Source organism: Typopeltis vanoorti, chromosome 22 (genome assembly GCF_054136105.1).
Source record: "Typopeltis vanoorti isolate ZY-2024b chromosome 22, IOZ_Tvanoo_1.0, whole genome shotgun sequence".
Lineage (NCBI taxonomy): Eukaryota > Metazoa > Arthropoda > Arachnida > Uropygi > Thelyphonidae > Typopeltis > Typopeltis vanoorti.
In genome coordinates this window covers 8,635,845-8,659,184 of record NC_143570.1, presented here as the reverse complement: position 1 = coordinate 8,659,184, position 23,340 = coordinate 8,635,845, and the positions used below count along the sequence as shown (strand labels likewise).

The 23,340-nt window shown below is 35.1% G+C and overlaps 1 protein-coding gene across 4 annotated transcripts in view; it reads left to right on the top strand.

Annotated features, from left to right (window-relative positions):
• The window catches only part of LOC150094143 (paired amphipathic helix protein Sin3a-like), a 382,913-nt gene that overhangs the window by 157,312 nt on the left and 202,261 nt on the right, over positions 1-23,340 (top strand). For all 4 annotated transcript variants that reach the window (XM_090411964.1, XM_090411965.1, XM_090411962.1 and 1 more), the window contains exons 9-10: positions 2,436-2,533; positions 21,094-21,210. In XM_090411964.1, the coding sequence (XP_090268090.1) occupies positions 2,436-2,533; positions 21,094-21,210 (215 nt within the window). The remainder of the gene's footprint in view (positions 1-2,435; positions 2,534-21,093; positions 21,211-23,340) is intronic.

Sequence of the window (23,340 nt, the reverse complement as noted above, 5' to 3'; positions counted from 1 at the left end):
AAAAAAAGATCCAACGCTCTCAAACCTTGAGTCCCATCTGTCGCATTCGCATCAAGTAATTATCTCTCAGTAAGTGTATAAATTACATTTCCTTCCTGCCATGTGATCTTTCCTCCTTCCATTCTCTATCTCTGAAGTTGAAGCCCTCCTCCATAATAATTATTTGACTTGTACTCATTGTACTAATCTGATTCATGTCTTCCACATCATCCACTGGTGCCTTCTGGCCTCTCCTATTGTCCTCAATCTCACACCATATAGTCTCAAAAGAACTGCCATCTGCCTTCTGACTCCTACTCTTGTTGGCTGCAATTTATTTGCTGTCATCAGCAGTACCTCATTCCCCATCCTGTCTACTCTATCCTCCCTGAAAATATTAAATCCATCACATTCTAAACCTGTAACTACATCATCTGCTGTTAGCCTAGTCTCACTAATGCCTATAACTTTTATCAGGGTTTTACTAACTAATGTAATGCCCAACTCCTCCCTCTTATTCCTGAATGCTTCTGACATTAGTATATAGAAACTAGTATCCCTTAGGCCTCCTAAAAGTATCACATTGACCAGGGTGAGACCACCAGGTGATAAAATTCAACTCCTACCTGAAAATAATCACAAACATTCACTCCCATTGGGAGAATTCAAATTTTTAATTTTTGCTCCCAGAAATGACAGTTAAACATATATATGATAAATATTTTCCTTTAAGGTGTTGGCCACCATGTATGTGAAAAATATATAATTTCCTCCATTTTGTTTTTCAATACAAAAAGGCAACCTTAACTGAGTTTTGCTATAGGGGTAAAAATTACAGAGGAGGGAAATGTGCAGGTGAATTTGCAATGATCCCTCCATTATACAACTCCCAGATAATCTATCCTTGAATGATTCAGTATGTCAACCAATTCTGAATTACACATCTAGCCATACATTCAATTAATCGTATCCTCACAGAACTAATTGATCATCATCAAATTCCTGACATGTGCCCTCTGGAAGTGTACAGGATATTATGATAGTACTGCATGAAAAAGTTACTTCATTACTAACTTCCTGTCAACAATGTTCTTCTGAATTAATCTGTTATCTGTCAAGACTATAATATTATCAGATCCTTATATTTCTGTCTTCTAAAGCACAAGTCTCTCATCATATAAGCCCTTTTTTGTTTTTGATTGCACTTTCTGAGCATATTCTCTGATTGTGTTTGTGATAATATGAGTCAGGTATTTTGGACCAACTCTCTTTCACCATGACATGCAATTGTTGGATGCATGTAACATTCCAATTTGTACCAAAAGCTTTCTGTTTGGTCGAGAATGTTGTTTTCTCTCAAACTATGTTGTAATAGCAGCTATTGTAGTATGACATGGTGCACTATCATATCCATCTGTTCTATAAACCTGCCACAATGAAGGAAGCAGTTCATATGTAGAGTGTTGTATTTCATTTGACATTCATCCTTCTTGGCACCACAACAAAAAGTCCAAATCCACAAAAGGAAAAACAGCTCCAGACCATTATACTACCAACGCCAAATTTCACATTTGGAGTGGTGCACTTGGACCTAGTATTAGATCCTGTTATGCCATTTCTTAGTTAGTCCATGAGTCCTTTACATCTACAGAGAGAGAGAGAGAGAGAGAGATCTATTATTAGTGATAAGTTTTGGCACTGTGTGTTAAACCACATGCTGTACTTTCCTATAGCATTGGAAAGAACAGCTCTAGTTAAAATTTTAAATTTAACATGCAAGTAGTTTTTTGTGATTATGCTTGACTCATAATTTATTTTAATTATTGTAATGCTTAAGTAACAAAGCAATAACTAGAATAATAAAAAAAAATGTAACAAATCTGGTATGTGGGCGTAGACACTGAGTGATGTTGAAAGCAACTATGTGGGCCAAGTGAACATTGTATGCTCTCTCTCACACTCACACAAAGCAGTTTATGATTGTATATGCGATTGTCTTAAGTGGATTTTCTTTATATGAAGATAAGCAGCATAACTTTAAACAATGGTACTTTCCCATTTTTGGTGATTCATTTCAATCTACTAAGGACTGTCGGTGACTTCTTGTCCATACTTATCTTTAAATGAACTAACAGTTTAAAGACATGTCTGGATTCTTATAATCAATGGTAGTGATACCTAAACATCCTAAATTGGTTAGAGAAGAAACAAAATGGCCATCTGTAAAATGTAGGAAAAGAGACCTCATATTTCTACTTGAAAGCTTTATACCAGACTAGATCGAATGCCTGAGATATTATGAGAAGTTTACTGAGTTCTGTCAGCATTTTGAAATATTTCTCAAACCTGCTATTACATCAAAGCAAAAATTTTATTAATTAGTTTGAAAACCAATAATATTATGTATAATATAGATTAAATAATTGTGATTTTTTTTTCTTCTTTTAACTTTCCAGACTATTCTTCTTGCAAAATATATGGTGCTAGTTATAGGGCACTTCCAAAAAATTACGTGCATCCAAAGTGCAGTGGTCGTACAGCTCTTTGCAGAGAAGTAAGTGCATGATATCTAAAAATTAAGCTACTAGTGATTAATAACCATTTTAATATTTGAAACAGTTTTTATTCATATTTATGATGCATATTCATAAACTTTAATAGGACATCCTCAGATTGAATTAACCATGTGTGTGTGTGTGTGTGTGTTTCAAGTGCAATGCTGTTTAGCAAAATAATAAAAATAGCACATGTCTAGTTTTTCTCCCTACTAACCAAAATGGATCAAATACAGTATATCCATCAATATGCCAATAAATTTACTTATTGCTGGATATATTGTGCAGTTTTTTAATGTTTCAAATCACTGCAATTAAACTATTTATTTTAATCAGAACATTACTGGAAAAAATCACAAAGGAAACGAAGAAGTTATGAAAGAATTAAACCAAGAACCAATAATAGAAAAAATTTAAAAATATAAACATAAATGGATGGAACATGTTCAAAGAATGAAAACAGAAAGATTACTAAAACAAGGATGTCCTCTGAAACGATTCAACGATGACTTCTAAGGCTGGAACAGGCCATTCTAGGCCTAAAACATTGATACGCATGATGATGATGATTACTGGAAAACATGTGGAAATTATTTTCATGCTATTTTCAAATGCTAACCTTAAAAATCATTTGTTATCGATATATAGCATTACTTTATAATGTTATAAAGTAATGTTTGTTGAAATATATATGATTTCACCATTACTTTTTTTTTTCCTTGGATGATTTCAGTATACAGATATATGCTTGCCATATATCTGTATATCAACTATATATCTTATATCAACTGTACATCTTACAGGTGTAGATATACAGTTGACTACAAGAATAATTTTTTTGTAGTGAATAGTTTGCTGTAGAGAATGGTCTTCAGAATAGTGTGTCTATTTGAACTTCCATTGGGAATTTCTAGTAATTTGTTATGACACTGTTTGCTAAAGTGAGAGTTAACTATATTGTTCTTTTTTTTGGAAGAACAATGATGTTAAATCGAGTTTAGAGATGACTTAGAAGAATAACCTTAGTGAATATGAAAAGTGGAAAGTATGAGATGTTTAAGAGATAGCTTTTGTTAAGTAATCACCTTAGAAAGGTATGTGCGTGTGCTGAAGGAATATGCAAGAGAATTAACAGCAGCTCTCACCTGATTGTTCAAACTGAGCTTCAACATAAATACAGTTATTAATTTGTGGATATAGAGCAAGATCTTTCCATTATACAAGAGTGTAGCTAGGACAGTAGTAACCAGTTATAGACCAATCAGTACCTCTGAAGTAGTCATTGAGGTGTTGGAGAGGTCAAAGGTATATTAGGATTTGCATGCAGGGTGGATGCACCTTGATTTTCTGCAGAGTATTGCATGACTTAGTTAAAGGTACAGCTTGTTTTAGCAGTTTGCACACATTTTATAACAGAGTGACCACAGAGTCAGATAAGGAGAAACAGCTATACCAAAAGACTTTTGGAGTTTGTCAAAGCATTTGACAAAATTTCAAACTGGAGGTTGTTATATAAACTCAAAGGGGATACACATAAAAACAGGCTTGTGACATGGATAGGTGAATGAATGACTGATAGGGCTAATAGAGCAATGTATGGGGATGGCTAAACAATGATAGTCCAAGTAAAGAACTCTGTAGTACTCCACTGCAGAGTTCTTTACTTGGATTCCCTAAATATTAATGATATTTAGGGTTATTCTGGATAGAAATATAAGATTATTTGCCAATTATGCAAAGTTAGGAAGGTTGGTAAGAGATATTTCCAGCATAGAATCCTTGCAGGCTGATCTGAACAAACTGTTTCTGTGAGTAGATGACAGGAGTCAGTTCAGTGTTGCTATGTACAGAGTATGTATTGTGGATGGAATACATTGCAAGCAGAGCATAATATATTAATAGTATGCTACAAGTGGTTGGTGATGATTTGATGATAATGATAGAGAATTAAAGTTTTTGAGAGTTTCTGCTGTGTTTATACACACACACACACACACACACATATATATATAGTCAGATAGTCAGTTGTGTTCAGAGGAGAAGAGGAGAGGAAATGATTGAAAATATTCAGTAAAGACTAACTGAGATGATATCTGGCATATGGAATTGTTCATTTGAGGACAAAACCAAATATGTAGTCTTTCAAGTTGAAGTAATAAACAAAAGAAAGGGGGATACAATAGAAATGCATAAAATCCTCATCTAGCTCAGCCAGCAGAGCATGAGACTCTGGGTCATGGGTTCATGTTCCATGCTGAATGATCTGATTCTTTGTGATTCAAGCTGCGGGTTCAAATCTCAGCATAGTCATGGATGTCTTTATGTGTAAGATGAATTTTATTGCCTCCCCTTGGCTTTAAAAGAAAGTTTGGTTTCTAGAGCAGGATTTCTGGATCATGAAAAAAAAATTTTAAATTACAAAAAACATATAAAATTAATAAAAAATAGAAAAAAATCATCTTTAGCCCACACATTGTTCATGTGCACTATAGATTTACACCCTTTAATGGGTTGGGAGTCCAAAAAAAAAAAAAAAAACAGCTCGCGGTAAGTGTGTGTGTGTGTATATGTGTGCATGGTGGTGGAGTGTACAAGGCCATCTGTGGAAACGAAGTAAGGGGCATAGTTAGGAAGCAATTTAGGTCCACTTTCTTCTTGTAGAGTGTGGTGAGATTGTGGAATGGGCTACCAGATGTTGTGAATGTATCTGGTAGCCCATTCCACAATCTCAGTATGGAGGCTCCAGGAAGTCAAGGACTCAAGACTTCTTCCAAATACACAATGATATCATAAATTTGAATAATGGTAATATTTCAGAAGAATCTCATCATTTAGATTAAAAATACAGCACCAAGACTCCTTCTTTTATAGGATACTTATTTCACTAATAGTGTTTCATGTCAAAATTTCTCAAGTGGAAAAACTACGTGGACGATGGGATGTAAATAAATAATTTATTAATTATTTACAGCTAACATTTCACTAGCTTAATGTAGCATTACGAGAGACAATTTAACACTATACAACTCAGTGAAGACAGAAACTAAAATGACTAGGAAACAAGGTATTATTTCACTAATAATATGCAATGTTTGACTACTCTAAAATGTATTTTGAAAATGCTGAAAACATACAAATTGATTTAAAATTTGTTTTCATTTTGAAATACACTGACTGGAAAGAAGTCAATGGACACCCTCCCCCATGGGCAAGGTGCATCGTTCCATGTAATTAGTCACATGCTTGTTGCCGATATAAATTAGAGGAACGTGATGTTCCCAACTCAGTACAACTGTGTCTGGGTGAAATGGATGTAAGAAGGGGACTGATGTAATCTGAAAGAAATTATGATACGATGCCATGGTGTAGGCCTACCTGTTCAGCAAATTGTTGAAATATTTTGCTATCCCAGGTCAACAATCAGTAATATCATGCTGAGATGGAAGTGCAGGGTATCAACTGCAAGTTCTATACCAGTGGATGACCCATCACACTCGCTGAATGTGACCATGGGGTGCTATCAAGAATAATATGTAAAAACTTCCATTCATTGGCTGACACGTTGAATGCAAAGTTTTTGACATCAACTGGAACACGAATCTGCACAAAAGCATTCAGAATTGAGGTTCACAGCATGGGTTTCCTTGATAGGACCGCAATATCCAAGACCACATTACATGAACCAATATGCAGCATTGTCTTCAGCGTTGTATGGTGTGGTGGAAACTTGGAAAGTTGGATATTATGGAGCAATGAATTCATGCTTCACCCTCTGCTGTGCAGATGGATGGATGAGTTTGGGTGTGGCAGATACCCGGTGAACATCTCTTACCAGAATTAATAACCCCAATTATGAAATTCGGAGGTAGCAGTGTGATAGTATGGTCCTGTTTTTCCTGGTTTGGCCTTGGTATCTAGACAATGCAATGCTTTCTACTTTGTGGCTTTTCTAAGGAAATGACCATTATCTCTTTTAGCAAGACAATGCACTGTGTGTCGTAAGGCTGTTGCTGTAACTGTGTGCTGAAAGTTTATTTTTCAACATCTTTCTCTAAATCCATATGAGTTGCCCGGTGTTGTACTACCTTACCCCAGTCCTGAAGATATTTTCAGGTGCAAACTTTGTTTGCTCACACTTGGATAAAGGATTAAACGAAATTTATTATAATCTAACCAAGTGAAAAATAAACTTTCAACATCTTTCTCTAAATCCAGAGTTATTTAATAAAAAGGTGGCACATCTTTTGGCAACTCGTATAGGTAAAGATGACCTTGCTAATGCGTCTGCCTGGTATCTCTACTTCTGGGCCTGGCTCCGAAGAAACCTCAATAAAGGTCGAAACTAGTCTGGGTAGTGGCCTTCCCTTAATGCATAACATTATACATATCCGCAAGGAGATGTGTTTTGCATTATGGGAGATACTGAGATAGGAGTGATGTTAGCTTGGTCCACCTTTGCTACAAGTTGTCCGGTGTTGTACTACCTTATCCCAGTCTTCAATATATTTTCAGGCACAAACTTTGTTTGCTCACACTTGGATAAAGGATTAAACTAAATTTATTAACTGTGTGCTTTGTGGACATGAACATGAACACTTGACTTGCCTACACAGAGCCCTTATCTCAACCCTATTGAACATCTGTGGGATGAACTGAAGCACTGGGTGAGGTCAAGGGACATCCATCCCACAGTACAGTACAGGATCTCATTACATGCCTACAGAAAGAATGGTCCAAAATTCCATGTGATTGCTAACATACGCTTGTGGAAAGTATGCTCCATAGGATTGCTGCAGTTATTGCAGCAAAAGGAGGTCTTGCATCTTATTAAGGTGGGTGCCATGGCTGTTTGTTCCTCATGCTGTGGTATCCATTGATTTCTTTTGAAGTAGTGTATACCATTTCTTCTCTTCTCATTATGAATAGGTATTGTGTAGTATTTAATTTATTCATTGGAATTTTTTTCACAGGCAGTAATTTAATTTTCAGTATCCAAAATGAGTTACTGTTTCAGAAAAAATAAAAAATAAAAGAAATAGAAGTGCAAGTTTCAAAATTGATTAGAAAATTTATGAGAATACATGTGACATGTAGTTGCATTTATTGTTGTATTACTTAAAAGAACACAAACTCTACTCAGGAGTCCATGTGTTTGCCATTTATTACTGCTTTGATTAAGTTTTCACTAGCCTGACAGCTATTTTGATGTTGGTTCTCAATAGAAACCAGGCAGAAATCCAATGAGTACAAGAACCTTCCTCAATACTACAGCAATCCCATATCCAAAAGATTCTTTATAAGGGAATTCTTAGTGGTGCATGATTATAATAATTCAGCAAAAGCCCAAAGTCTTCAGTTTGGCAAGGTTAATTATAAAATAAGGAATATTATAGTTCCATCCTCATTTCACAGCTAAATAACTGGATTTGAAACTTATTATTTGGTTGTTTTGGGAAAAGTCGGAGAAAATGACAGAGCTAATAATGATAAGTGCTTGCTGGATGATTTCATCAGGACATGGACTGCTAACGTTTCAATATAAAGATTTATCCAAATTCATGGAGAGAAGAGACATTTAAAAAGAAAAGTCTTATTGATATGTGGTGTGGCAATTAAATTCCTGGATTGCCTTGTATTATTGCACTTACACCAAGTGAGACAGAACTATTTAACTGTGCATGTTTGGACATGTCTGTGCTATTGCACCGAGTCATATCAAAACAATCAAGTCAGTAGTTGACAAACTGGTAGTTTGCACATTATTATTATTATTATTATTATTATTATTCAGGCCTCCATGGAGTCAAAAGACTCATCGAGGGGAGGTCCCCTCCCCCTAAGAAACACAAAGTCTATCATACCACTCCTTAAACTCATTAACTGTTCTCGCTCTCACCACTCCATCAGGCAATGCATTCCATGGTTCATCCACTCTCCATGCAAAGAAACCACTCCTCACCCTCTTGCTTACAGATTCCTTTCATAACTTCCAGGGATGGCCTCTTGTCATCACTCCTTCCCGCTGTTCAACCAAGCGAAATAACTCCCCAGTGTCAACTCTGTAACCACCTCTCAACAGTTTAAAAGTCTCAATCATATCACCTCTCCTTCTTCTATCCACCAAACTCTACAGCCCACATTCCCTCAGCTGATCCTTATAACTATCAGTGTACAGTCCTGAAACCATCTTTGTTATCTGCCTTTGTACCCTTTCCACAGTTAATTGATCCCCTTCAAATCCTGGGGACCAAATCTGAGAACAATAGTCTAAGTGTGGTCTGATCAGGGTCTTAAACAACGGAATGATAACTGTTTTATCTCTGCAGGTCAATGTCCTTCTCATTATTGCAGCAATCCTCTGTGTTACCTTCACCACCTTTACAATATGTCCCCTAAACTTCAGGTTTCTATCAATCATCAACCCCAGATCTCTTGTCTCCCCTACTTCCTCCAGTATAACTCCTCCCATAGAATATGCAGTGTCCCATCGATGTTTCCCAAACCTCGAGACCTTACATTTTGCTGCATTAAACCGATACACCCATTCATTTGCCCATCTATCTAGCTTATTCATATCCTCTTGCAAGGCTGCTGTATCTGCACTATTACTAATAATCCTTCCCTGCTTCGCATCATCTGTAAACAACTGAATATCCCCTTGCAATCCACTGACAATGTCATTGATATAAAGGTTAAACAATATAGGTCCCGGTACTGAGCCCTGTGGGATCCCCACTTGTAACCCTCTGCTTCCTTGAAACTGCCCCACCATACACAACTCTCTGATACCTATCGGACAGCCAATCCTGAATCCAGTTGATCAATATGACATCCAGACCCATGTGCTGCAACTTAAATAGTGCAACTTAAATAATGCAACTTAAACTCAGCTTATCAAGTGGCACCCTGTCAAATGCCTTCGCTAAGTCTAAGAAAATGGCAGTATATGCCTTTCCCTCATCTAATGCGCTTGAAACTTTATCATAAAAGACTAGCATATTGCTAAAACGAGAGTGCCCCTTCACAAATCCATGTGGTCTCTCACAGATAACATTACCCTCATCTGCCCAATACTGTATACGGTCCTTCGCTACTTTCTCCAAGATCTTACTAACTACTAATGACACACAAAGTGGCCTATAATTAGACACTTCCAGTCTGCTACCGCCCTTATGCAATGGCACTATCTTACCTTCCTCATTCCATGGCCACCTTTCCTGCAGCATGCATGTTTGTTACTTTCAGTGGAAGAATGAGTGAATGGAATTTAAGCGGTGCATTAATATCAAGTTTTATGCAAAGTTGGGCAAAAGCACAAGTGAAATTCTAGACAAGTTAAGAAGGTTTATGGTGAAGATGCTATGAAGAAGTTAGTTCATTTAAGCAGCATAAGAGGTTTAAAGAGATAGGAAGGTGTGTGAGAAATGCCAAACAAACTGGGCAACCACAAATTCCTCAAACATGTGAAAATTAGTTTTGGCCAGCAGATGATTAAATATATGGTTAATAGCAAAAGAAATTAAATTTAGTCAGAGAAACACTGAGGAAGATATTGACAGACAATTTGGGAATGAGAAAAATTTCTGCAAAATGTGATTCCACAAATTTTGAGTGATGATGGAAACAGCAATGATGAAACTTGGTGCTTTTACTAATTACCCTGAAACAAAACACCAAAGCACGTAAAACATCATCTTCACCAAGACTGAAAAAGACAAACATAATGATTGCAGATCAAAGCAGTGTTTGTTTTTGCAATCTTCAAATTCATTAAACAAGGACAAACAATGAACTAACAATGTTATTTAAACATGCTATCAGGGTTACATGAAGCTGTTTGTAAGAGGAGACCTGAATTTTTGGCGAACAATTGGATCATCCATCGCAACAATGCCTCTGCACATTATGCAACAGCTGGCTGTGAGTTTCTGGCTTTAAAAATCAATCACAAAATTAGATTTCCTCTGTATTCACCAGACTTAGCCCCTTGCAAATTTTGGCTATTCCCAATACTGAAGAATGCTTGAAAGGACAAAGATTTTCTGGTATTTCTGACATCCAATGTCATGCGGTTGACAGTAATAAAAAGCATTCCAGAAATGTTTTAAACAATGGCAGCATCATCTATATGCATTGATGCACAGTTGATTGTGTGCATTCTGCAGATTTAATTGTCACACCTAGTACTGTATCAGAATTTTGTTATTCCTTGATATATTGACAGATACATATGTGTTCACACATGATCAACTATGTCTCCATTCATTTTCAAACTACTACATGGATTAAGAGTCACAAAAACTATATAAGGGTAGTTTATCTTTCTTTTAAATAGAATAAAGAAAAAAAGAAAGAAGACTTTTTTTAGACTTTTAGACTTTTTTATACTTTCTCTTTCTTTCTTGTGAGGTCCCCCCCCTCCCCATGTGATGGACATATGATTTGTGGGGTTGAAAGCCATCTTTTTAAAATGTGTGAATGTCACTTGCATATCTTTAGCAGTCTTTTGAACAGTTCTAAGTTTTGTAATGAGCTTTCATCGATCTTTTGCAGTATATTATTTATACTTTATAATTATATATGCTTAAGTAATAATATATTATTACTTAAGCACCTTTTCTCTTCTATACAGAAGAGAAAAGGTGCTTAATATTAAATAGCAAAAAAGTTAGATTTCTCTAAAATCTTGAATTTAAAACAATAACAAAAAAAAAATAATAAAGAAAGAAAATAAAATAAAAAATTAAAATGATCCAAATCATATTGGCTTTATGCTTGCTGAATATGTACCTTCATAAGCAACATTTGACAGACGTAATGTGTTGTGTTGATCTGCCATGATTCCACTCTTGTAGAATCAATGACCAACTATGCCTCCATTCATTTTCAAACTACCACTACATGGATTAAGTCACAAAAGCTATATAAGAGAAGTTAAGTGAAAATAATTTTAAATGTTATTATTGTATTTTGAATTACAAATTTGAATTCAATAATTGAAAATGCATTAATTCTGCTTAAGCTAATTTCACTTATAATAAAAAAGCTATTTTAATTTTTGATTGGTGTTATCCATCCACTAGTTTTATTTCATTGAAGTAGTTAACAAGACACTACCTGCAGAGTCGGTTTTAGAAGGACCCCCTTGTTTATATATTGGTTTCCTAAAACACTTGAAGAAGGCTGCTCTGTTAGACCCATTGTGAACTACGTTGACTCAGAGATGCTTTTGACATATAGTATGGGAATCCTATGGACTTGTTCTTGTCTAGGTCAATGCGTTAGGAAGTGCTGATGATTTTTTGAGTGTTTTTGAATTGTATCCATTTAGTATGGCAGTATTTTTGATTATTTCCAATTCTTGGTTTAAAGGGTTCTTTGGAGGAACAAAATCTATGTGCTCTGGAATACTAATGATTTTATGATACCATATTTTTGAGATGGATGGTGAGCTGATGAATTGTGGATGTAACAACCTGAAAACGGTGGTTTATGATTGACAGAAGTGGAGATGGAACCATCCTGTTTTCGTTGGATGTATAAATCAAGAAAGGAGAAACCTTGTGATTCTTTTTTTAGTGTGAATTTGATGCAAGGATTAAAATTGTTGATCTTATCTAAAAACGAGTATAGTTCCTGTTCAGAATGTTTAGTTATGAATACTCCACAGGTTTCACTATATAATAGAGTATTTAGGCAGTTTTTAATGAAGATGGAAATAGACAACACAATAAGCCAATCTGGTATTTTGGATTACCAGCTGAATAAATTTATATGGAATAAGAGAGAAATTAGCTAAACTACCAGACTAGGAGTATACAAGAAAGTGTTCAAACCAGTTTTAAGTTACGGATCTGAGAGTTGGGTTAGAAATAAAACACTTGATATAAACTAGAGACCACAGTTATGACGGTTCTGAGAAAAATTAAAGGAGTGAACTGATTGCATCGATGGCACAATCATATTAAAAATGAAGATATTAGAAAGGAATTTGACATTATTAGCATTCAAGAATGTTTCAGCAGAGCTAACCTAAGGTGGTATGGCTACTTAAATAGAATGGATGAGGAAAGGTTAGAAAAACAGGTGTTTGATGCCAAGGTGGCAGGAAAGAGACCTAGAGGAAGTTTAGGTGGATTGATTCAGTCAGAAGTGCCTTAGAAGTACAGAATGTTAGATATGACAAATTGGAGTGCTCACAAGTAATAGATTGATTTTGAGGAAAATTGTTGATAGGAGATTAACAATAATGTAAACTTCATCATTTAGTTCTGTCATAGTAATCCTATGAGGAAATCGATGATGCTGATGACTAAAATAATCACTTGGCACATTTCAACCTTCATATCAAGGTCACATCTGGAATATAAACACACACACACACACACACACACACACATATATATATATATATATATATACACACACACACACATAATGAGACAAGCTATGTTACTGCATATAGCATGCTAAAGTCACAGTAATTTGTTCAACTGTTGATACTACTTGCCTGACCTCTGGTGGAAAAAAAATTACTACATCTAAGCTACAGTACTGTTATCTGTTTGGCTAGAAATTGCTAATAGATAAATTAACAAAAATTAGGCTAGAGATTATTCACAGATAAATTAGAACAAAAACAGTATTGATGATGGCCAGTATATGAAATTATTGCTTAATCCTAAAGTGAGGGTTTGCTAGAGAACTTGAAACAGAACTTGATTGGAATGTGCCTGAAAGGTCACTGACAAATCAGCTAAACATATTCTGGAAACTAATAAAGAAAAACTTATAGTTAAATTTCATAGACTGAAACAAGTGAGATTTAAATGACCATCATTCAAATATAACCAATCGGGATATCTCTTCCCCACTAAAAAACTCTAGGGATAGCCAACCACAAACAAAGGAGTTGAGGAGCCACCAACCTTCTGTAAGTAATTGTCATATATACCATGTGATCAACCTGTCCAGCCATTCCCTAAATAACAGTGATCTTTAACTACTTAAAAAAGACCTAGCTTTATTATGGTTTTATTATTCACAGAAGCACCTAGAACCTAGATATATAACATCCAGTCAATAAACTGGATGTTATATATCTTATTGAAGGGGTATTAAATTTCTTCTAACTAATATGGCTGATATAATTACTTGGCCATCAGACACTGTTAAAAAGCTTTTACCACATTACATGTACTCCTAAAATTTATGATGATCCTAAAATGCACAAACATGATGTTCTAGTTTGACTGATAATGGAATGGATAAATAGTCCTAATTATTACCTCTCCAAGAAATTAGCATCAACACTCAAGGAATTGGTAGGTCATTTCTCCTCTACATAAAGAACACATAACTCTTCATAAACAAAATTAAAACATAATGCTCAGCAAAGATAATTTATTAGTCAGTTTGTTTTGATGTTTCTGTCCTTTTCACAAATTCCCAATTAGTGACACAGTTCGTCACTTATAGAACAAATTTCTGCTCATTATTATAGCACTCTTTGCCTAGATACTGTGTTCTGTTTATTTTGAGTGGCAAAATAATTTTAACTTACAAAAAGAAGGTACAGCCATGGGCTCAACACTATCCCCTTTATTGCTAACTTTTATATGGAAGCTTTTGAGCAACATACTCTTAATTATTTTATTGTGAAAACTTCAATTTGGCTTTAGCTACATTGGGATGTTTTCGTTTTCTGGCCACATGACCAACAAACTTTAAATAATACGTTCCTCAGCCATCTGAACAAACAGCATGAGTGCTTCCTGGATACACTTGTCACATCTTCCCTCAGGTAGACTGTCCTTAATTGCCTACCACAAGCTCACACCTACTAGCCAATACATACATGCTAACTCTTACCATCATCATTATGATGGTTCTTCCTTCAAACTAAGAAAGGATTAAAAACTAATGTTGATGCTTATAATATTTCATCTCAGTCATTGAGACATCTTCAGGGAGTACAAATAACACTTGTTACACACACACACACACACACACACACACACACACACACACACACACACACACACACACACACACACACACACACACACAGACCACACATACTCATTGAAACACTTGGTTATGACTCTGAAGTCCTATTAAATTATCATTAGTTTTTATATTATTTTATTAGTCTAAATTAGTTTTTAATCCTTTCTTATGCTGTCAATACTCCATTAAAATTCCAGTATGACATCCTCCTAGCACTTAAGCCTTAACATGGATACCATCATCACCCTTCACAAAAACTTAGTTACTAATACCCTCAAAAACAAAGCTGTATCAGTTTGCTCTAATGAGCAAGCTCTTAAACAAAAATTACAAATTATTAGCAGTATGTTTCTGAACAATGATTATGGCAAAAATACCATCAATAAAATTCTTCATAAAACTATATCCATAAATGGAAATAATATAGATTACAGTAAAACCATAGTTATTCCATACATGAAAGTATTTTCAGATAAAATAAGTACAATGCTATACCATTATAACCTTATTGCTACTTTTAAACCACCTATAGATTTAAAACACATGTTCAACTCCTCCAAGGATCCCTTCCCTCTCTCTCTCGCCAAGCCTGCCTTGGAGTACACCTATAATTTATCTTATATTGGTAAAACTGGATGTACAATTGCAATGTGTTACAACACAGAAAATTTAACAATCAATTTTGGTAAATCTGGCCTCTCCTGTCATGCCTTTAACCCCTACACCAAATTGATTGGAAAGGTACCTGTTCCTTATATCATATAAAACCCTGGCATGAATGCAAATTTAAGGAAGCCTATGCAATTTTAATCAATCATCCCAAGACTGAGATGGTTTCTGTTTCAAGTTCCCCAGTACATTCACTTTAGGACTCTGAACAATAATTTCAACTCTTATTTCATATATTGGTCACCATCAATGCCGTTTTTGTTCTAATTTATCTGTTATTAATTTCTAGCCAAACAGATAACAGCACTCTAGCTTTGATGTAGCAATTTTTGTTTTCACCAGAGGTTAGACAAGTTGTATTAACAGTTGACCAAATTACTGTGACTTTAGCATGCTAAAGTTGTTAAGTAGCAAAAGTTCACTGTTATTTAGGAAGACCGGACAGGTTGATCACATGGTATGTATGGCAGTTACTTGCAGGGAGTTGGTGACTCCTCATTTCCCTTGTTTGGTTGTGGTTGACTATCTCTAGAGTTTTTTACTGGGAAAGAGATATCCTGACTGGTTATTTTTGAATGATGGTTGTTTAAATCTCACTTGTTTCAGTCTATGAAATTTAGCTATAAACTTTTCTTCATTAGTTTCCAGAATGTGTTTATCAAATGCTCACTTTAGGACTAAGCAATAATTTCAGCGCTTATTTCATATATTGGCCACCGTCAATACTGTTTTTAACACTTGGATAAAAGATAAAAGCAAGAATATAATTTCTTGGGATCTTTAATTTATAATATAACCAAGTTGAAAAACTTTCAACATTGGATTGTTCTTGAAGAGCTTAATTCAAGATAATTGATTTACCTTGCACCCTTCGATTGGAATAGTCCCAAGTTCGATTCTCGTCGTGATGGGAGGAATCTTTATGTGGACTTTTTCAATCGAAGGTGAGTTAGCCAATCTCATATGGAGGTAGCAGGGTTTTTTCTCCCAGAAACTCGGGTTTTTCATCCCACATACAGACAGATCGGCCCTTCAGAACACATGCAACAGACATAAATACTAGTTGTGGTGGTGGTGGGCGGTAGATGACATTGATAGAGATGATTGGTAGTAGAGGTTCAGTGTAGTGGTGGAGACAGTTGTATAGTAGGTGTCCTCCCGTGATGAGTCTTCGGACTCCTTGGAGGTATAATAATAATAATTATTGTTATTTTGACAAACAATTATTTTATAAATTAATGAAATTTATCTGTTTGTAATTTCTAGCCAAATAGATAACAGGATTCTAGCTTTGATATAGTAAGGTTTTCCCTCACCAGAGGTCAGGTCATTAGTGTTAACAGTTGACCAAATTAGTGCAACTTTAGCGCATTGTGTGTGTGTGTATGTTTTGTAACATCGCTTGTCTCTTTGTATATGTGTGTATACTTCAGATGATGACCTTGGTATGTTGGTCGATATGTCAAGTGATTATTTTGGTTTATATTTAAAAAATGAAGTTATTACTATAACAATTAGTTGGCTCCATAATTTACTAAAATGAAATGTAATAACACTCTGACTACAAATTATCAGCCAATCTGTGTCTGGAATTGTGGTTATGGTGTTGGTGAGGACTAGGACAGAGATGGGCAACCTTTTTAAGTATGCATGTCGAAATCACCAAATCTTGATGCAAAATTTTCTCATGTGCCAACTGAAATTTTGGGGAACATATTATTATTTGATGTCTTCAAATAATCAAAAAGGACACTAGAGCTGTAAAATCAAAGAATTTTGCAAGAGTGATTATTGTAAGTCATGTAAGATTGAATGAATGTAAAAATGAGTGATGGAATCTTTACTTAAAAGTCCTTCTAGCCTGTTGATAGCTTGGATATTTTTTATTTGCCTTTAAGTGTAATTCTATCTGCCATATACAGCCACACAATTTAAAGAAGCAATTTTTAACATCCAATAATTCTGAATTTTTGTTTTTTTATAAAGATCAATCAGATCTAAGTTGTTTCAAGTTGTTCTAATATATATTTATTACAGTGCACAATCTCATAATCATTTTACTTGACTAAAGCATAATAAAAGAAAATAAAATTAATGATATTCTTTTATTAATTCTTAATTCCTTACAAAGTAATATATAAAAATTACAGACAAAATAAAATGTTATTTTACCTACTAAAATGTTAATCTTTACCATTTTTTAGCAGAAAACATCAAATCAAAACCAGAGAAAGAAAAATAGTGCATGTTTTATTTATTTAGCATCAATGAGACTTCTGCTGCTGCATTACTGATGACAGATAATTTATATCTGGTTTCTTCTTCTTGTAGCAAGGCTTATACATTGGTCATACATAACTGGTAATTAACTTAAGGAATTTGCAACTCATAAAACAGATATTAATTAAACGAAACTTGAATGAATACCTTCAATATTTCTTCAGGAACATACAAATATGGTATGTGCATGCAGGCACTAACAAAAGCAAATGAGGAAGAAGGCAAGAAACTAATATTGTTCCTAAAGTCCTAATGGTGCCCCCTAGCGGGCTAATTGGGCTGTCTTGGCCATTAGGCTGAAGTTCTCATAATGTAAGTCTCCCAAATTTGGGGAAGGTCTCATGCACCCAAATTTGTTGAGGTTTGGAACATTTTTTAGAGCTGCTGATGATTCCATGAATAATCTTTCGTACTTGAACTTGCTGTGGTGTATTATTTTAGTTTTCTTCCAACGAATTCTATGGTGGGTATCTATGGCATGGTCTACAACCCCAGAGTGGCTGTACTGGTGAAACCAAATGTAGTCTTTGTGTTCTGAAATCCTGATATTCGCTGTTCTGCCTGTTTGGTCAAAGTAGGACAATTTACATTTGCAAGGGACCTGGTATATACCAGGTAGGTCTAGGGGAAGTGGTTGGTCTTTGATGGAGCAGATAAGGGATGCCAACTTTTTATATGGTCTATAACAAGAAGTTAGGTCATATTTTTTGAGGATATTGGTTATTTTCTCAGAGGTGGCCCAGATGTAGGGGATGGTGATAGATTTAGTGTAATCTTTATTGTGAAGGAGGGGTGGGGGGTTGCGTTTTTAAGGTGAGCCCTGGGTTGCTTTCCAGAAAAAAGTTGTTGGCATGCCACGTTTAGCATGTGTGCCAGTGGTTCCCCACCCCTGCCCTAGAGCATCATTCCATTCATGTAGTGATATATTGTTAAATCCTATTGCTTATTAACTTTAAGTTTACTTAATTCCACATATACCTCCTACTCACTCAATCACCAACACTCCATCATATCCTCTGTACTTCAGCTTCTCATGATATCACCTTCACAAGGATGAAATACCCTGATAAATGGCACATTGAATAATACTTCAACTATATCCTCTACATCAGTTATTAGTTTATCTATCATTTTCATCATTTAACATCATCCTACCATAGTCATTCTTTCTCCTACTTGCCACATATTGAAAGAACTTGTTAGGATTTTTTTGGGGTTTGACTCGCTAATTTCTGCTTATGCTGCACTTTTGCTGTATTCTGATCACCTTCCTGACCTGCTCTTTGTACGTTTCATGCAACTGATTATTACCAATGTTTATCTTATGCATTGGATAAAGTGGTACACATACAGAGGTGTATTTAGATTGTGCAGATACCTTTGATATATTACCACATGGCAAGTTGGTAATTAAACTAGAATGGATAGATGTAGATTAGTGTGCTGGTAGGAGACTGGCTGGTTGATAGTTATCAATGAGTTGTATGAGTGAACAGTGCCTCAGAAGAAGAAAGTCGTGAGCAGTGTGCCATATGGATCCATTTTGATGCCACTGCTGTTTATTTTGTATACTAATGATATTGGGAAATATTTAAATGGAATGTGTAGAGATGTTTGCAGATGATAGAAAGTTAGAAAGAGTCATAAGGAACAGAGTAGTGGCTGCCGCTTTACAGGAAAATTAGAAAGAACTGTGAGTGGGAAAGTGAATAGTGTTCACCAGATCAATGTTGCAAAGAAATTTGGAAAGCAGGGATAGTATGCACAGCATACAGTTTGTCAGGATATCTTGCAAGAGGTGGAGAAGATAAGGGATCAGGGATTATTATGGCACATGAAGATCTAAAATTTGGGGGATGCATTGCTAAAATTGTGAAGGCATCACAGTGGATTTTGGCAGTGATGCAGAGAACATTAAAATATAGAAATAAAAGATTATGATTCCCTTGAATAAGACCTTGATTAGGTTGCATATTTATTATTGTGTACAAATTCAATCACGTGGTTTTCAAAGGGATGAGAACGTATTGAAAATACCTCAAAATAATTGACTAAGGTGGTTTCTCTTTAATGTTAGGCATGCAGAAAGATTGAGGGGATGAAATTTACAAAGCGTCACAGATAGGAGTAGAAAGGGAGGAATATGATTGAGACATATGTTGGTAAGGGGTTGTTACCAGATTAATGTTTGAAGAGATTTTTTTAGAATATGTGGAGATAGAAATAGAAACAGGAGGTCATTCCTGGAATCTGTATAAGTAGGGTGTGAGAAGCATTTTTTTTTTTTTTTTTTTTTTTTTTTTGCATGGGGAGTGGTTGGAGAGTGTCATGCATGCAGAAGAGTAAATGAATTTAAGACACAGTTAGATGGGTTGTGTGTACTTCAGCGGAGAACTTCCACAATGCATCTCGACTCCATGGAGGTCTGCTGATAATAATAGAAAAAAAAATTCTATTGAAAGCAGCACTGTTCTTTCTGTATTGAAAGAAGATATGGAAATATGTTTTATTATTCAGAAATTTCCTGGTTTCAGTCAAATCAGCTGGTAATATAGCTGATTCCAAGCAGCAGCCTGCAGCATTGAGTTAAAATATACAATTCAGCAAAGATATTAGATATGTATTTATTTATTTAATTATTTTTTAAGGCGAAAGCAATTATATAAGGCTGATGGTTTGTGTTGCAATGGATTTAGGGTTAGGCTTTTGGATTTTGATTTGATTTTTATGGTGCAAAGACATCAAAGGTCATACTGCTCTAGGACACAGGTTACAGCATTACAAAAAGTAAATGGTTAGTAGGACAATCACAAACATTCATGCCCTTGCCAGGATTAAAACTCACAGTTTCCTGGCTTGGAGAGTGGATACACTAACCACTCAGTCAACCAGAGGCTGAATAGAGTTAGGCATCTTGAGAAATTGTTTGATGAACGTTTAGAGATGCAGAGTCAGGGAAACAAGTTTTTATTGGGGGGGGGGGGGATACAGGCAAGCATTGACTGGATTTCATGGGATAAAAAAGTGGTGGTGAAGATCCAGAAGTACACAATTAAGATTGTGATAGGTCTGTGGAAATATCATATAAATAATTTACATTAAATTTAAATTATATATACATATATAATTCCAAACAATTAAAAATGATTATATATAATTTTTAATTGTTTTAACTTGTTAGTTTAATCTCCATTGGTTGAATTATTCCAGGGATTTGATCCCAAAGGTGATGTGACATGGTGTTATATTAAGTAATATGTGAGCTCCTTATTCAGCAGTGAGCCTGCATACAACACACATAAACACATGCACCAGCAGTAATTCTTTTCTGTGAATAAATTATATTACATTTCTAAAGTGAAATATTGGTTTTTGCTTATGTAAGTTATATTTGAGATTTCAAGTCATCTCATTAATTCTTTAATTTGAAAATTTAGCTCAGAGACACTTTAACATAGTGGAAATAGTTAGGAGGAATTAATTCTCTAGGTCATTCTCAAACAATGTATGTAACCAAGATAATCCACTTTTTTTAATGTCAGATTTTAAACACATTTTGGTATTCCCTAATCATTATTTATTAATATTTGGTTGATTTTAGGTTCTGAATGATACTTGGGTATCATTTCCATCTTGGTCTGAAGATTCTACATTTGGAAGCACTAGTAAAACTCAGTTTGAAGAAATAATGTACAGATGTGAAGATGAAAGATTTGAGGTGAGGATTAATAATTATTGTTAGAATATTTACTTCATATTTTACTTGTAAAAATCATGATCACTCCAAATGTATGTTTAACATAGAATATGTTTCTAGATGAACACGAATATATCTGGGGTTTAACAAATCTTCATTTAATTTCTGGTATTAAAACATGCTTCTTCTTGCCACCATCCATTACAAAAGATAGGCATAATAGACACTATACAATAAAGAGCCTACCACATTTCCAGTACGTCAGAAAAACAGAGTGAAGAACTACACTACCTGAGGTATGCTCTTGCCTTCAGTGGGCACAATCCAAAAGCGATTAACAAAATTCTTGATACACCTCTGACATCTCTCAATAAACAAGATTTCAAAAATGCAATTACATTATTTTACATCAAGAATGTTAGAGACAAAGTTGCAATATTGCTTCATGATTACAATGTTTAAGTGGCTTTTTTGTATAAGATTTTGAGATTCACCAAACCTCCACATTCTTTCATGAAAAAAACAGCAGTTTAAAAAATTCATTGCTCTTGTGGTATTTGCTATTAGGCCAGACGAGATGGTCTGTAGTAGTATGCATGTCTACATGTCTCTGCAGACCTATATATAAAAGATGTTGAGAAAAAATAAATAGCACAGATCGGATTAGCCTTCCATGCAATGAACATGGTACACAAGTAGTTTGGTAAGAAATAAAAATACCATATATTGATCATAACTCTTTTACAAGAAAGTTTAAAAAAGCCTTAGAAATGCTTCATACTCTCACACAATATAACAATCCTGCTATTAATCCTGTATGTCCACACGGTTAGCCGAGTGGGTACGTGCTCCTCGACCAATATGTCTGGGAAAGGAGTGTCCTGCATTCGATTCTTGTCACTGACGTGAGGAGCTAAGGATCTTTCTCAGACATAGCCAAGTTAGCCGGTCTTGGGCATGGACTGTAGGTTTTTATCTCCCCAATTTATCTGGGGTTTTCCCTCCTGCAAAGCAGGCAAACTGGTCTTAAGAACACAATGCTTCACAGACAATTACACATGGTTGAGTATGGGGTAACGACCCCACCTCGTAGTGAGTTATGAAACCCAAAAAATGGGAGGCCAAGGCCCTACATGGGGCTGTAGTGCCAAAGAAGAAGAATATTATTAATCCTACGCCATGTTTATTCTGCATTCATCAAAAATCTAACAACCGCACACCTGAGAAATGTCATATGTTATACCACATAACGTGACAGCAACAACTAGCATTGTTCCATATTGCTTACATATTAATTAATACGTTTTTTCTGGTCACTTTGTTTGTATGTACTAGTTTTAAAGTTCTAGTAACATCTGCTGTGTGTGTGATTAATTTTTTCTAGTCTTTTTATAGAAGTTTTGTACCCCTGATGAGGTAAGCCTCAGGTTTGCCTGAGCATATTGTTTGTTATTTTTATAAATTTGTTTTATGTTTAGAAACATGTTTAGATCTCAATACCAGAAATTTATTAAATGAAGAATATATTTCTGTTTTGTGATATGACTGGACTGTGAGAAAACAGCAATGTTGAATATAGTCAAATACAATTTCTTTTTAGGGTTTTACAATGTTTACAACACTGCAAGTAAAAAATTAAACAGGGTTATTTAAGGTATTAGCCTTGTTAATATTTTGCTAGGCCTCTGTAGTTCAGTCAGTATTGATGATTGCTTTGGTTTTTCATCCTGCAACAACCAACCAGAACACACACACATACACAATTCACAGACATAACAGACAATATAGATAGTATTAACTATCCTATCATAATTAGTTTCCAAAGAAGCCAAGGAGATTATGACATAAGTGATCAGGTTCTATTCTGGCATATTCAATTAGGATGGATATAGATTCCTTCAAATTGTCTCTCAGACCTATAGTGACTTCCATTTAATCCGACATGAAGAGATATCCAGTTCAGAATTTGCCATTTCCAACTTGTCGTACAGATGATTGTAGATGTAATTTTTGTATTCTTCAATGGGGCTGTAGTGCTAAGATTTGTAACGTTTGCTTTCAAGGCAAATATTAACAAATCTTAGCCTGTTCGAAGGGCTACTGTAGTCCCAAGGAACTTTATACACTCCAGGATGTTCAAGAGGATGAAGT